Below are 16,882 nucleotides of genomic sequence, written 5' to 3'. Positions count from 1 at the left end.
GTAAGATTATGTCCCTTGTATAAAAGTCTGATACTGCTACTGGTGTATGGACTTCTCCGTGAAAATCTCACTGCACATGTTAGTCTCTGTTTCCATGTAGAGATAATCTCTTTTTGCATGGAGAAATGGGCTCCTGTACTGAGAGTGGGACGCAGCTTAGGTGGATTTTGCGGCTGGTCCCTATCTTATACATGAGATTGACTAACAGTTGCACATATACACTAATTATAGACAGAAGAAGAGTGAAATTCTGTGGAATTTTTGTCGAAAATTTGTGTAGTAGAGTGCCCTGACAGAAGGCAGTGTATGGAAGATGTCATCAGGGCTGTCTGTTACATGATTGCCTTCTACCGCTATATCCAGATATAGGTGTGGTACAGACCACGCAAAAGCGCCATGCTGGCGCTGATTTTAGGGTTAGGGACTGTGCGGCAACCATGTGGTCCCTAATCCTAATACATGCCTGTGGCGCAATAATGGCGGTGTTCCGTGTACATGGGCACCGCCATTTTGAGGTAAAGGATGTATAGTGCCCACACATCACACCGTGCTAGTTATGTCACGAGTGCACCATTTAGCGCCGCCATAGTTACATGCGCCACGTAAGTGTGGCGGCAGAAAAAAACCCAGTTTTTCCAGGTTCTTTTTACTCTGGAGTGACGGCACACGTTTTGGGGGCTGCGCCGTCCCTCTGGAGTAATAACGTTTCTTGGAGGTCTGTACTGCGCCATAGTGACTCTTAATGATGTGTGAGGCTGACTTCAAATCATTGTACAGAAATGCTTCCTCAAAGTCTGGGTCCTTGATTGCAACAAATATTGTTTTAAACAGATACGTGTGTCGGGGGGGGTGTACATTACAGCTCCAGCTCTGAAGGAAGCCCTTTACGGAGTTAGTCTGTGCCTGCATTTGTACATTTTAGCTGGTCAAGGTTGTGGGGAAAACCTTTCGTGCTCCTAAGTATGTGAACTTTACCCACTTTACAAAACCACCTAAATTCCGAAATCCACAGCTGATTTTATCTAGGAGGGCTAAACTAGATGATAGGTTAAGTGTTTGTTTTCTTTCTTTCTTTCTTTTTTTAAAGAAACATTTAAAATGGTAAATTGCATGAACTCTGCTCTGGGTCTTTTGGGGGCAGAAACGTTGTAACTGGCACTGTATTTCTTCTGACAGGATTAAGAGATTGGGAGAAAAGACTCATTATTTCAGACAGAGCACACATTGGTAAGTGTGGATCGGGAAGAGAGAGCCTTTGTGCAGTTGGACTGTTTAATGTTCTGGGAATTTTATTGGCCAATGCTAGTTATGCCACGAGTGCACCATTTTGCGCTGCTATAGTTACGTTGTTATCAATGACTTGCATGACAGAATTGGGGGTATACTTATCAGATTTACAGATGACACCAAATTTGGAGGAGTAGCTAATACACCAGAGGACAGGATCAAAACTCAGAATGACCTATGGATTAGAAAGCTGGGCCAAAGCTAAGAAAATGAATTTCAACTCAGAGAAATGTAAGGTACTGCACTTAGGGCGAAAAAATGAAATGCACAGATATAGGATGGGTGACACCTGGCTGAACAAGACTACATGTGAAAGGGATATGGGAGTCCAAGTAGACCACAAATTGAACATGAGTCAACAGTGCAATATGGCAGCTAACAAGGCCAATGCAATTTTAGGCTGCATCAATAGAAGTATAATGTCTAGATCAAGAGAAGTAATAGTGCGGTCTCTTCCAACTCTATGATTCTATGAATGAACAGAATAGAATTTGTGCTTATGAATGCTCATGAAAGATAGGCGCGTTACAGACCACCTAAAAGCGGCAGTCTGCCGGCGTTGCCGGTTGCTCCGTGAGGGAGCCGCAGGGGCCAAACCGCGCGGCTCCCTCGCGGAGCAAAAAGAAACCCCAAAATGGCGCTTTTTTCACGGCACACTAATGATGCTGCAAGGCGCCAGTGGTGAACTCATGACATCAGCGCCACGCGATGTCCGGACACTTTGCGTCCATGACGTCAAAATGGCAGCCCCCGTGTGGACGGGCGCTGCCATTTTGTACGGAGCCAGTCCATACTAGGGTTGGGGGTGTCAGGAAGTGACACCCCTTCCTAACCCTAGTACGTCCGGGGGACAAACTATACGCTCGTCCGGAACGGGCCATAGTTAAGTAATTCATATTTGAATATATTCAGTGTGATAAATAAAAATTAAATTTTCCCATGTCATATGTAATGTCTTTATTTTAACAAATGATGTTGCTAATAATTGCATAGGCTTATTTGACTTAGTTGCTTTGCTCCAGTAAAATTGTAAGTGTGCATGTGATACTTGAAAACCAAACTTTTCCCCTTTCCATTGATTTTTCTTCCTGTGGTTTTTCCTCTACCATACAGTGTTTGATTTTCACCAGGCAGTTGATGGACTTCAAGAAGTGCAGCGGCAAGCACAAGAGGGGAAAAAGTAATTATATATCTTGGTATACATGAATTTTGCTACTAGATGTGGCATAAATGATAAGAGTAAACACCAAACATATTAATGCTCACCATGTAATAATTCTGTAGTCACCTCAACTGCTTTTTGACTTTTTAGGGGCCACTGCCATTGCATGAACAAGCTCTAGATCGGTAGAGAGAACAGGTGGCACGATCCCATGTTGACTTTAAATGTGGCATGCAATAGAAATTTCAAGAGCTTTTTATAGATTTGGAGGCAATTTTTTGGGGGGAAATGATGCAATACCCCTCATTTGTGCCACGCACCATTGTTTAAATGGCAAAATTCTTAGACCAGACCCTGTTTATAATCTGGGCTTTTCTAGGTCAGGTTGGGTCCTTATCACTGTGTTTGTACAGCTATGGAGCTACTAGTGCTAAATTAGAATTAGTGTGATGTCAAAGTGATCAGGTGGAATTGGTCCTTCTACAATGGAAATAACATTCAATTGGTAGTTGCTAAGAAGAATGCCTACATACAATACATTTCATCCATTCTACTCCACTGCAAGTGTATTTCCTTGCCACATCTTGTGCATGATATTTTGTTGCAGGGTCTCTGCAGATTCTTGTGCCTTTTTATGTATGTGCAGGAAGATGTGCAGAAGCTAAGGAAAACTCAGCTCATAAGAAATTTCTCCAGTGTAGGAACACTGATGATTGGCAAGAGCTCCCAGTATCTTAGGAGATGACTGTGGACGTACTGACTGTCATGCTTCTTGTCCTCCTGGTCCACCTCTGTCTGTACTGCATGTTACATTAGATAGGTCAGTGAGCTGGAAAGTGATACCCAGTTGACCTATTTAGAACAGTCCTGAAAGATCTGGCAGTGAGGTAATGAAAACAAGCAAACATGCAGCAGGCTCAGACATTGGCATGTATAGAATGGCATGAAAAGTCACCTTTATGTACACTTCTTTCTGGCCCTGTACAAGTTTTTCTGTGTGGCATATTGTAAAGATAGTTAACAGTGGTGCATTTACTGAAACAAGTTGTAGCTGAAGAAAAGAGTTTCTTGAAACTGAAGATGTGTGACTGACCCCTGGTGGATGCAAATTCTAGAGGAGACAAGTGTTACAAAGAGAGAGGCTGAAATCTGCAATCTGGCTTTCCTCAACAACTCTGTAGATCTGATTGGGAGGTGGTTAAGGCAATAGAAACACAGGAATGGAGGTTAGGGGACTTAATTATATCCCACCCTTTATTTTTATAGCTTCTGTGCTGCTTGTTAGCTGAAGGGTGTCAGAATAAAACTGCCCAGTAAAATAGAATAACACACACACACACACACACACACACACACAGCAGGGATGAAGATGCCACTTCAGCATATTGTTTAGATATGGGAAGTGGTATATAAAGCACTTAAAGAAGCAAATAAAATATAAATTAACTCATTGGGTACCCTGCTGCCATTGTTTCATGTCTCTTCCCCATTTTATACTCAATAGGTCTTCAACTAATGAGTTGGGCCCTAACCTAAGGCAAGCATGTACATAATTGGGTACTACCACTCTATCATTTGATTTTTCCTCCAAAAGAAACTGGAGTAAGAGGGAGAGTTTTCCCTTTATCGTTTGTAGTTGTAGAAAACATCATGTTTTGTTGAGTCATACCTGCATAATGTATACCAGCACAAATTCCTCCCTGTGTAGAACTGTTGAAGGTACAGGAATCCTGCTTCTCTTTCATCTGGCCACCTGAAAGGCACAAAATAAAAGGGGCACACAGAGTTTAAAATACAAAGGGTTTCGTGGCTCTGAAGTTGAAGACCATTGCTGTATGCCAAATGGCTCAGTGCCCTCCTCCTGAAATTTGGAATGAGGCCCCCAAGAGAGAGCAGGTTAAAAACTGTTTTAGAAATTTAATTATTAACTGACAAATATTTCTCCCAAACTATTCTTATCACAAAGCATATTAAAATTGCTATATCACTATAGGGTTTGTTAGCACAATGGATGATACCATTCATTTGTTTTCTTTCACTAGCATTGGCACAACAAAGAAAGGAATTGGACCAACCTATTCCTCCAAAGCTGCACGAACAGGTCTTCGGATATGTGATCTTCTTTCAGACTTTGATGAATTTTCTTCAAGGTACTATCGCCCAATTAGTCTGACATCAATACCAGTAAAGATTCTAGAGCAGATCATAAACAGAGAATCTGTAAACATTTAAAAAGCAACGCCATAATCACAAAATTGATGCTTTGACTGTGAGTTCCTGCATGGCAGGGGGGTTGGACTGGATGACCCTTGTGGTCTCTTCCAACTCTATGATTCTATTCTGAAATTCATTAACTAGAAGTGATACTTTTAGAGTGGGAATGTCTGCTTGAAATGGAAACTACTTGCAAACTCTTTAAACACAGAGTGGGAGCTATAGAGACACATAAAAGATAGTTATATAAATACTGTTATTTCATATAAACTATGTTTTGGGAACTGAGTATATCTGCTCTTCTAGTAGTGTTGTAGAATATAATCTGGACCATTTTCTTCAGCTGCGTGAACTTTGTATATCTTTGTTAGGGAATCCTTTGTTTTATGACATTCTGTGACTTGTAGCCAAGGATTATTAAACAGAAGAAATCACTTGTAAAAACCGCATGTGTGTTTCTAAGTGGTTGATATTTTGCAGATTCAAGAACCTGGCTCATCAGTACAAGTCGATGTTTCCTTCTTTGGAAACTGATGTAGAAGGGCAGCTGAAAAAACTGAAGGTAACTCTCTGGTGCTTCTGTGTTAAGGCTTCAGTTGGAATAAGAGGGAATTAGTATTTAGAGGAGAAAATAAATCAAGATGATCTACCGTAATACAATTTATAATTGTTTTTTGTTTTCTAGAAATAATATAGCATTGAAATACAAAGCAAGTGCAAGAACAGCATATTGCTTTGCATTTATAGGAAAGATAATTTCTTACTTAAGAGTAAAAGGAAAAAGTGTTTTAACTCGTTTCTGTCCTTCCAAAGACAGAAACGAGAGAAAGGGGCATGAAAGAGGAGGGCAGTGAATTTTGCTCTACACCCCCCCAAACTGCCCCCACGCAATCCCCATCCCACCCTGACACTCACTTTTTTCTCCTCCTCCCACTCCCTGCCAGACAATTTGAGCTGAAGGAGACACTGAAGAAACATTCCAAGCTCCTCTTTCTGGAGGGTCAGCTAATAGTGTCTGAGGTTGGCACACACACCCCCTTGGAAATTGTCATGCCCCCTGGGGGCACCCCACTGTTTGATAACTTAGGTGCTGATCTGTTCTCTCATTTGCTAGACATTAAAGTTTGACAGACAGTTTGGTTTTGGTCTGTTTACCTATATTGCTAAGTGTGTGGCCTGAGTAGTTTTGTATAGGTTTGTCAATGGACTCTAGATAACAGTGACTGAATCTATGTAAATGCCTCTTAGTATTATTAGTACTGTTAGGAGAGTGTGAAAGTGGCCCAAAAGCTAGTATCTGCTAGGGCTCTCAGGCACAGTAGACAAGAATATGCATTTATTTAATGCAAAACTAGATTATTCCAGGACTCTCTCTGATGTTTACCTTTTTGAAAGCGTAGGCATACTCTTCTGAGTTACAATACAATGTTGGAATTTTAAACCATATTGGAATGATTTGCAAATTTAGACTGTCATTTGGGATCACATTGTAATGATGTTTTACTTTTGAGATAGCTGAATGTATAAAAGGATGCATGTAAAGGAAGTTTCAAAATGCAGTGCAGCAGTTCATCTTCGCAAATTGTAAATGGCCTGCAGTAATGTACCATGATGTTCAGCTGGATTAATTTGTTCTTTCCTAACCATGTAGAAATTGTTTCTCTCTGCTTTGGCTTTTGATATACTTTTATCCTTGGTCTGTAGCCAGTGTGTTCAAAACCTTTGATTAACCTTGAGTATGTACTCATTCTTACAGAGCTATGCTGAAAAAATAAGACCAATGGTTCGAGATGGTGTTTATTTTATGTATGAAGCACTTCATGGTTCACCAAAGAAAATTCTTGTGGAGGGTGCCAATGCAGCACTCCTTGACATTGACTTTGGTATGTACAATATATAGTTGTATGCAAGTTGGGAATAAAAAATACCTTGACACTGTAGAAGTAAGAACACTTACCCACCTGTTTCACAAAAAAGGTCTGTACCTGGTTAGAAGCATCTCAGACTAATCCAAAGACCTTGCATGAGAAGAATGCAAGAACTTCACTGAAATTTTCCTGGTTAGTCTGATTCAGCAGAGATTTTGTTATGTTCTTAAACAAGCCTATTTGTGACACTTGCACATCTTAAAATCTTAAAATCAATGAATTGAATTCAGACTTTGTTATATTTAGAGTAGTCCCACTGAAATTAAAATTGTTCATGACTACTTTGTCCTGTTGGTTTTGGTGGATCTACTGAAAGTATAACTAAGCCTAGATCCAACTCACCATCAGATATGACCTGAAAAATCTGCCTCATTCTTGTGCTGCCTTGAGAGGAACATACCATCTTTTACTACTGAAGCCAAAATGGTAAAAGATTGCAGAAAGATAGATATGTTATGACTTCAGTGGCACTGCTTTCTGTTTTAGTTAACTAGACTATCAATTAACTGACAACACATGTGGGAATAGCCATTTTGAAAGGTGATCATGTATTTTCCTCCAATCTATAATTTATCTGACTGCTTGTTTGTTTAATTCGGTAGGCACATACCCTTTTGTGACATCATCAAACTGTACTGTGGGAGGTGTATGCACTGGACTCGGTATTCCTCCTCAACATGTTGGAGAGGTATATGGTGTAGTGAAGGCCTACACAACAAGAGTGGGAATTGGAGCCTTTCCCACTGAACAGATAAATGTATGTTTGGCAGTCGGAAAACAAATAAGGTCTATATGGTAAAATGCTGTGATAAGATGGTGATCTCCTGCTTCTCTGTTTATACCAGACTATGCAAAAGAGGCATATTCTGTTTTGTGATCAGGAGTAGATTGAACAGTTGCCAAATGCAGCCATATGACAGCTTTTTAACTGCTTGTTTCAATTTTCTTACATTACATAAATTAATATATATTCACCATTCTGTTATTTAGTATAATTTAAGAATTATTTTTTCTAGAGACATCCCTTGCTTGAACTTAGTTTTAATTCCCCCCTCAATATATAAAACATAAAATCTCCAGTCCTCTCAATCTTGAGTTTTTACACTGCAGGATTTGTCCATAGATGTAGCTGAGAGTGGATGGAGGCCATTTGAGTCATGGTGAGCTAGTACTGTAGAATAAGTGGGAAATAGTTCAAGCAAAATATACAAGGAAAGGAAGCATGGGCAACCTAGAGAACTTTATCAAAAGCTTATGATTAACATGAAAACATACAAACATGCAGTAATGTCAATCAGATTTTTCATTTGCATGCCTAATTTTAGCCAGATCTGAACATACTTTCCCCTAAATTGTATATTTTTTTATTGAGCCATGGAAATTATTTGTAAAAAAGGGTTTAGTTACAGTGAAAATGAAAATCCTTTTTAGTACAAACATTTAAAACAGAGCAGATCTGTGAGATTTCTGGGATATCACACACTGCATTCCTCTAACATTTCCCAAATTAAAACCAGGACGTGTGGCCAGGCAACATCATAGTGTGGTCAAGATGAGAAGGGTAATTAAGAAGAACAGACAAGATAGAATAGGCTGTAGCAGTTTGCTTTTGCCTGAGCCTACTGGAAAGGGCAAAATTTTGCCCTCTCTGCCCTGCTGAGTTAATTGAGTGCAAACTACTTTTGCATTTTGAACTCAGGTTTCGGCAGTGGAGTAAGCTGAGGACAAAGGGAGAAAATGGGAAGAAGCAAGAGAAACTGGGACATTTTAAAAGCAGCTGAAAAATTGGTATGACACTTAATTTCTGAAAAACTGTTATGTCATAAAACTAGGCTACCATACTACAGCTAATCTTATAATGCTGGGGCTTTAGAACAGAGGAGGGGAGGGTGTAACTCCTGGGTTGCATACAGCCTCCAAGGCTTTTAGCTGAAATTCCCGAGACTCCTCTAGACCACGAAACAGTTTTTGCAAATAAAAATTTCCTTGAGCCTCAGCTTTTTGGATGGGCTGGATATAAATAAAGTACAGTGGGACCTTGGTATTCGCTACTGACAAAGGCAGGACCTCAAGTCCCGTTGTTCCAAATGGTGGCATTGCCATGTGCACGCACTGCCATTGGGAAAAATGGGGGCTTGCTGTCCACGGATGGCAAGTCCATGGATAAGGAGGCCCCACTATAATAGATTAAATTTTGCAATTTATTTTTTAAAAAAACCATAAATGCCCCATGCCCTTTAAGAGGGATGGCAGTGATTTTGCAGTGTTCTAGCACTCCTCTAGGGGCATTTTAAACCCAGGAGAGGCCTTTTCCCAACAATAGAGAACACCTACAGCACCTTGGGAGTGGTGTCCAGAACGTTGTGTCTGGGCTCCACAGTTCAAGAAGGATGTTAACAAGCTGGATTGTGTCCAGAGAAGTATGACCAAGATAGTCAAAGGTATGGAAACCAAGCCCTCTTAGACTGACTGAGAGAACTGGGTATGTTTAGCTTGAAGAAGAGATGATTGGGCGGTGACATGATAGCTATCTTTAGATATCTGAAGAGATGTCATGTAGAAGATGGAGCAAATTTATTGAAGCAATTGATTCAAATTACAAGAAAAGATATTCCACTTAAACATTAGGAAGAATGTATTTACTGTAGGAGCTGTTCATTGGTGGAATATATTGCCTAATAGGGCAGTGGGCTCTCCATATTTGGAAGTCATTAAACAGATATTAGATGGGCATCTTTCAGGAGTGTTTTAGTTGTGTATGCATGCAAAGGGTTCAACTAGATTAACTTTGTGGTCCCTTCCACCTCTATGATTTCAGCAAAACAACCAAAAACAGAACTTGGAGATTTTCTGTGCACTAACTGATGCAAATTTGAGAAGTGATTATTCTTTAGCCAGATCCCCTCCCCCTCACTTACTATAAGATTGTTCTATAGATCTTTTCCAGCACCTGATACCGTGGACTAATATTGCTGAAGAGTTATGATGAATATCTTTGTCCCCGGCAGGAAATTGGGGAACTCTTACAGTCTCGAGGCCATGAATGGGGAGTGACAACAGGTAGAAAAAGGCGCTGTGGCTGGCTAGACCTTGTCATTTTGAGATACGCTCATATGATCAACGGATTCACTGCGTAAGCATCATATATTTTAATCTACACTTGGAAGTCATAACTTTTTATCCTGTGGAATACCAATATGTAGATAACATGAAGACTAGATAAGCAAAGAGTTCTGTTTTCTGTTTTGCTAAGGGTTATTCCACATTTTGACCCCTTGGGTTAAAGAGGAAGGTCTTACAGTTGAGAATCCCAATTCCAACAATGCATATGTCTTTCTTCAAGTAGCCTACCCCCAATTATTTTGGAGCATCTCATCTGGGTAGATAGGACAGAGTGCCCACCTGGGCTTGCTGTCACATTACCATGAGAAACAGAATAATCAATCCGAGTGAAGTAAATCAACATGCTCCACAGATCTCACCTTTAGGTGGGAAGTACCACCCATTTGTCCAAAGAGCAATGGCACGACTTAGGGTTAAATGAGGAGTTATGGGGAAATAACTTCAAAGATTGCTTTATATTGAGTAACATGATACAACATGGGGCTCTCTTTCAAATACAACTTAATTAAAGAATCAGGTTAACCATCCCTTTGTGCAATTGTAGGCTGCATGTGGCCCCTGGACACCCCCCCCCCCCCTTTTGTGGTCTTTGAAGCCTCTGGCACCAATTGCTCTATGCCATCCACCCACCTCAGATTTTTAAAATTTGTCATAATTCTTTCAATTTTTTCCTCAAACCATGCAGAAAACTCCTGAAATGCATGAAAACAAGTGAAAATACCAGACTTCCTCCAATACCTATTTTCCTCTTCAATCCCTTTCAAAGTGGTGACAATAATGGCAACATCACTTCCTCTTGCCATTTTGAGAAGGACTGCAGCGGAAACACAAGGGCATTAAGGCTTACTGTGGAAGGGGGCTGTCCGGGGAGAGAGATGGGATCAGAGGGGTGGAATTGGTCTCTTGCTCCCACACAGTGATCATTTTTATAAGTAACTTTATCTAATTTTTTGGGCAGTCTGGCATTAACAAAACTGGATATTCTGGATGTCCTTGATGAAATCAAAATCGGTGTTGCATACAGGCTGGGTGGAAAAAGAATTCCTTATTTTCCAGGTATGGTGATGACTGTCTTGAGCTCTTAACTTTGTAATAGGTTATTAATATTTGGTCTCCCCTCCCTCTTTTTTTTTTCACACAACAGGTGACACAATTGAACAAGCACAGACCTTGTGCTTGTTCAGTTGTGTCACCTGTTCTGTGTGAAGATTTGGTTTTGTAAAACAGGTGCCAGAATTCGTAAACAGAACTGCTTTCTTTGTCCGCTTTGTCCACAGGAACAACTAATGACTTGTTTAATGTAAGCTCGTTAAGTGTTTAATGTCAACTTGTTTAATTATCAAGTTAGTTGATTATATTTTGAATAAGAATTGTATGTTGCCCATGAGATAATGATTGTGTTGTACTTTCACTCACTTTTGAAGCTAACCAGGAGATACTGCAGAAAGTAGAGGTTGAGTATGAAACGATGCCAGGATGGAAGACAGACACAACTAATGCAAGAAAATGGGAGGACCTTCCACCCAAGGCTCAAAATTACATTCGGTTTGTTGAAAACCATGTTGGAGTGCCAGGTATGTACTTTCTCAGCACTGTTGCAGCAGGGCATATCATGTACATAATAAGTTGTGCACCAGGAAATTGTAACATCAATTGGGCAGAAATAATTTTTCAGCTTTCTAGTAATTTATGCATATCAGGGTTTCCTGGGCAGTAGTATAAGTACCAAAAAATCTTGAAATGATAGATGCCCTTCCTATCTACTCCTCCGTATCCAGCATTAAGAACCTTCCACTAGACTATTTTACTTCTCTTTTCTCTTCATAAGATTTATTTAAAAAGTACAGGCTTCAAGGCAAAGGTGTGCGCTACCACCCCAAGACGCATGGGGATTGTGTCTGCGGTGCAGGGATGGGGACCTCTTTGGGCTGGTTTTGCATACACATTGGAGAGGATTCTAGCCTTCAGAAATTCAAATCTCCCTTCAGTTATGTAGCAGTGGGGAGGGGGGACAGTAGCCATTTGACACTCTTGTGGGCTAGCTGGCTTAACTCTAGCTAAAAGAATATAATATACAGAGAAGTAGCTTTAGTGAATGAGGACCAGCCACATTTAGTGAATGAGGACCAGCTGCAGAGCAGGTGGTTTGGTTTTGAATATGAATTACATGTTTTGCAGGTGTTCAAGAATGAGGAAAGAAGGTTTGGAGCCACATATGTTTGACATGTTGGCAGTAGAAATGGAGAAGGGCAAGTCATGCTAGGTTTACAAGTGGGAGTATGTGGACGAAGGATTTGGCTTGAGATTACTTACATTTATCTTTCTTACCATGTCCTCAGTGTTCTCAGGCTTGCTAGGCTACATAACACTATTGTTAAGATTAGGGTAAATTACTATGGGGCCTAACTGGATTACATCATTATATTTTTTGGTTTTCTCTAGTTAAGAATGATGTAGGACACACCTCATCTATAGCTTTCTATATGTCTGTCATTGTGGCATAATTTTAGGCTTTTAAATGTTTTTAAGCTTTGTGTGGGAGGTGAGATACAGAAAAAAATGTCACATGGTTTTACAAGTGTATGAACTACATTTAAAAATTTGGCCCATTGCCTGAGTTTAAATACAGTTGGCCCCCTGTTTTTGCGGGAGATCCCATTTTGGATCCCCTTGCACAAATGGAGGCTTGCACATATTCAAGCCTCATAAGATTGAATGGGGCGCCCCCACCCCTGTGCATGTGGCTCGTGCACGCACACCATTGGAGATAGTGGAAATCACCTCTCCGTGGATATTTGAGGGTGCAGATCTGAGATTACTGCAATCTTAAATTTACTTACTTTTGAAAACAGTAGTTTTGAAGTCTGTGTATTAGGATAGCAGCTTAAAATAGATTTTAGTATGTTGCTTATTCTCCAGTTCCTGCTCTAATATTATTTATTTCTCTCCTCTTTAGTTAAATGGGTTGGAGTTGGAAAATCCAGGGAATCAATGATCCAGCTCTTTTAACCACACAAAGAACTTCAGTGCCAAGAAACACAGTTCACTGCCAATCGGCTCCTTTCTTTTCCCGAGCTCACATGAAGATGCTGTAGAAATCAAAATGTTCTTCCTAGAATGTGATTGTGCATATCTTGTTCTATTGTTGTTTTCAAGTATCAAAAAAATCAAGAACACAGAATAAGAACAACAAGAATAGGATTTGGAGGAAAAACTTAAATTCATATTTGAAAAGTTCATCTAGAAGTTTTTCTCTGAACTGCTACCAATAATGAAATTTATGCCAGATTGCAGAAGGTCATAAACAGGATGTTCTATCCCTGTTTGAGGAAGCAAAAATAGTGGTGACATATGTTTGTGTGCCTTCAAGTCTTTCCCCACTTATGACAACCCTAAGGTGACCCTATCACCGGGCTTTCTTGACAAGATTTGTTCAGAGAAAGTTTGCCACTGTCTTCCTCTGAGGCTGAGAGAGTGTGACTTGCCCAAGGTCACTCACTGAGTCTCCATGGCTGAGCAGAGAGTCCTAGTCCAACACAATCAGCTTGGTTCAAAGCTAGTGGCAGTTAATGATCCTTTTTATGTTTGGCAGTTTGCCTTGAAGCCTGTACAGTACATTTTAAATAAAATCTTTTCAGATAGAAAGAGGAAAGATAATAAAATAGTGTATTTCATTTCAAATTGGGGACAACTGCCTGAGTTGAGGATAAAAGTTTCCCTTCAGTTGTTTTCAAGTGCGAAAATCCCTGTGGAGCTTTTACTCCATAGGCAACTGATTAAAGGTAGAAAAAAAACATCAAATGCAGAAAATGTACTTAAAAAGATTAAGATGGTGCAGCATCTTTCCATAGCTTAGAATAGAACTTTATGGAGTTTCATTACATCCTTGTTACAGTCTTTCTAGATCTCTAGTTTTGGATCTTATGGTAACATATTTTGTTTCTTCTGCAATACTTTTATCACTGCTTCACTTAACCTACAAACAGAGTATAAGAAGTAGTACTACGGCATTTATGCCTGTGACAACAGCTGTTTCTTTCTAACTTGGAAACTGTAGACAGGCAGCCAGTGACTTGCAGGCTGTTACCAGTCCACACACCACCATTTTGAGTAGTGCTGCTTTACAAATACAAGGAATGTCCACAATCGCAACAAAAACAATCAAGAAATGTGTTAATCCTTGCGAGGAAAAGGGCACAACACACGTACCTGCTGTTACTTGCCTTCATTTTTTTAAAAATGCCAATGGTGGGCTGTGCCATTGCAACCAGGTATCCACAGGGAACATGAGGTGGTTCTAGAGCACTGAAGTGCTCAGTTGAAATGGGAATAAAGGTAATTATTGGCACTTTAAGGTGACTGCTTCCAATACCAAAGACAGTATCAAAGTGGAAGTAGGCAAACCTCTCCAGATAATGGGAGTCAAACAGGAGTTGAATACCACTACTGTGGTACTGCCTGTCGCCTACGATTGCTCCGCTAGTTGGTAGAAGGACCCGTCATGAGCAATCTCTGGTTGTGAACCAGTCTGGAAGTGAACTAGATTGGTACATAAGATAAGCAGTCCAGGCAATTTGACATTTCCCTTTGTAGTCCTCATACCTACTGGAAAATGTACTGTAGCATCCAAAATAATTACTATGTAAAACTCCATATGAGTCAGTTTCTCTTTCTTGGCTCAAGAAGAAAATTATGGAAGTCCTCCTTGTCTTTCTCTTATGTGCTGGTTTTGAAAAAAATGTTGATTATCAGGAAGGGTCTCTAGAACCTAGTAGTTGTCAGCACACTGATGCTGTAAGTTAGTTTTATCTCAATGGCACAGATGGAGTGGGTTTTTTTCTTGCTTGAAAGACGTTTTATATATATAGCAAAGATTTTTATCCCTCCTCCTCCATTTTCCATGTAGAGTAAAAGTGGCCAGCATGATGCTGATAAACTGCACATTGCAAACATGTTCACATTGTATGTGAACTATGGCAGTCTTGGACACTGCAGGTTTATTTTTTGTAGCACAGCAATAATAACGGACACGTACCTCTTGTGAAGAATGAACTACTCTGTTCATAATAACATGGCAGCTTGCACATCTTTGCTGCCTAATATGCAGTGAAGAAGAGTTTTGTAGACCTGAAAGCTCCATGTGTGCATGCATATGGATGGTGTTAATTTTTGAGCAAGGCAGTGTTTTTTGTAAAGACAACAAAGAAGACATTTTGCTTTCAAATGCTGATGAATACACAGTTGGTTTTAAAGTGTAATATTTAAAGTGTAATATTTCAGTGACTAATGAGCTATAAATCGTGATGTCTGGTTTGAATCATGCTTGTCATGAATGTGGCTTCAGCAAGCCACTTACCTTACGGATTGTTCTTAGAATTGCACCATGCATGTGAGGCACTGTGAACACCAGGAAGCACTATGGAAATGCAAAGCATTATGATCCATAACAGACTCGATGAATGGAAAGGTTTAACATTAGCTGAATGAGAATACAGGAAGAGCAGCCAAGGTGTGTCTCAGCATTTCATATCTCCTGATTTTGAGTTGTATGCATTTATCCAGTTGCAGTACAATTGCCTTAAATACTTTGAGAACATAGGAGTTATAGTTAATTTCTCAAAACTAGTAGAAACTCTGGCACAGAGAGGTGTGCTGACTAGCTGACCTTTGCTTAATGATTATAACTGAAGTACATGTAAGGCACTGAAATCCAGTGAGCTTGATTTGATGGATTGTATTTGTTGTCTGTCATGTAAGTACTGGAATCCACAGAAAGTCTTTTTGTACAAAGGTATGTTTCTATCTCGTAAGTCTCATTGGGAGCTGCTGTGGGTTGAGGGGTTAAAAACAAAAGCAGTTGCATATATCTTCTGCCAATGTCTCTGCCTCAGGGCTGCTAACAGTAGCATGGATCATAATACTTGCATAGCTAACTTGTGTAGACAGTAGGCTCTAGCCCACACTGGCATAATAAACTGATAAGAACAGATTATACTTTTAGAGAATGCTTTCCCAGCCAAAAGGCCGAGAAGCGATGCACACTGGCAGAATAAATGCCACAAGATTCTCTAACAGTTCTCAGGAAGACTTGCACAGAAGTTTTTAGGACAATCATGTTGAGATCAGCCTTTGGAAAAGATGGTCTATTGTAAAGACTGTCATTACATAGAGATGTTTAATATTTTGTAAATCACGTTTAAGAAATACAGTTATATTGTAGGTGTCAGTGGGCCCCTACCAAAGCACTTTCATTTCTAGTGGGTTCCAGTCCTGCCAGAAATGTATTGGGAACCCCTTTCTTTGACCTTTAGTATTTCAGCTTATAAACGCTTGAGCAAAATTCACCAATGTGACCTTTACCCTGGATGTGCTAAGAATGCATCCATAAAGTTATACAAAGCCTGTTTACTACAACAATGAGTAGTCAATATGAGCTGCATACGTTCTGCTCAGGGTGATGGTTGTTGAGCAGCTAAACTAGCAGCATTGCAACCCACTGGGAAATGTCCCATATAGCCCCAGTGAAATGAACAGGGTGCTGAGCAAGAATACATCCCATTCATTTCATTACAGCAAACAAAAGGGGGCTTTTCAGTGGATCACACCCAAAGACATCAGGACTTTTAGCTGGCACTAAATCACAGATGAACGTTTCTGTAACCTTATATTTATGTAGAATTTTTATTGAATTGTTGGCTTTATTCTAATGGAAATCTCTATTCCCACAAAGTAAAAGCACTGAATAATATTCACATACTTATTTATTAGAGAATTTATATTGCAGTCCACTCAGTAACGTGTTTGATGTGAATAATGTTATTCTCTGGAATGTTTCCAGTTAAATTTTATATACCGTTGCTTGGAATTTAGTTATAATCATTTAGTATCATTGCCCTGAACACAGGTTGTATCAGTATTGATAATCTGAAATCAAATTATACAATTGGAATTAATGGGAGGAACATCATGGTCAGACGCTGAAAAAGGATTTCAGTTAAAAAGTATTGTCTAACATGATGTTCTCACACTGATAGAGCCGGATGTACATGGGTCAGCAAATAAAGGCACCAAAAGTGTGTGTTCTTGATTATTTTTGTATACTGTAAATGAAACGACCCTTTTATTGCACAGTGGTTTGCTTAATAAAGATGGGAGTGTAGAATTTGGA

General features: G+C 39.8%; 1 protein-coding gene across 1 annotated transcript in view; it reads left to right on the top strand.

Annotated features, from left to right (window-relative positions):
* Window positions 1-16,882, top strand: part of ADSS1 (adenylosuccinate synthase 1) — a 32,843-nt gene extending 15,961 nt beyond the window's left edge. The window contains exons 4-13 of the mRNA XM_042468900.1: window positions 1,177-1,227; window positions 2,401-2,467; window positions 4,492-4,599; window positions 5,144-5,225; window positions 6,420-6,546; window positions 7,194-7,348; window positions 9,600-9,724; window positions 10,673-10,770; window positions 11,139-11,288; window positions 12,671-16,882. Of these exons, the coding sequence (XP_042324834.1) occupies window positions 1,177-1,227; window positions 2,401-2,467; window positions 4,492-4,599; window positions 5,144-5,225; window positions 6,420-6,546; window positions 7,194-7,348; window positions 9,600-9,724; window positions 10,673-10,770; window positions 11,139-11,288; window positions 12,671-12,723 (1,016 nt within the window). The 3' untranslated portion in view covers window positions 12,724-16,882. The remainder of the gene's footprint in view (window positions 1-1,176; window positions 1,228-2,400; window positions 2,468-4,491; window positions 4,600-5,143; window positions 5,226-6,419; window positions 6,547-7,193; window positions 7,349-9,599; window positions 9,725-10,672; window positions 10,771-11,138; window positions 11,289-12,670) is intronic.

The sequence above is a fragment of the Sceloporus undulatus genome, chromosome 1 (assembly GCF_019175285.1).
Source record: "Sceloporus undulatus isolate JIND9_A2432 ecotype Alabama chromosome 1, SceUnd_v1.1, whole genome shotgun sequence".
NCBI classification, from domain to species: domain Eukaryota; kingdom Metazoa; phylum Chordata; class Lepidosauria; order Squamata; family Phrynosomatidae; genus Sceloporus; species Sceloporus undulatus.
The sequence above is the reverse complement of the archived record's forward strand: the minus strand, read 5'-3'. Positions and strand labels throughout refer to the sequence as shown.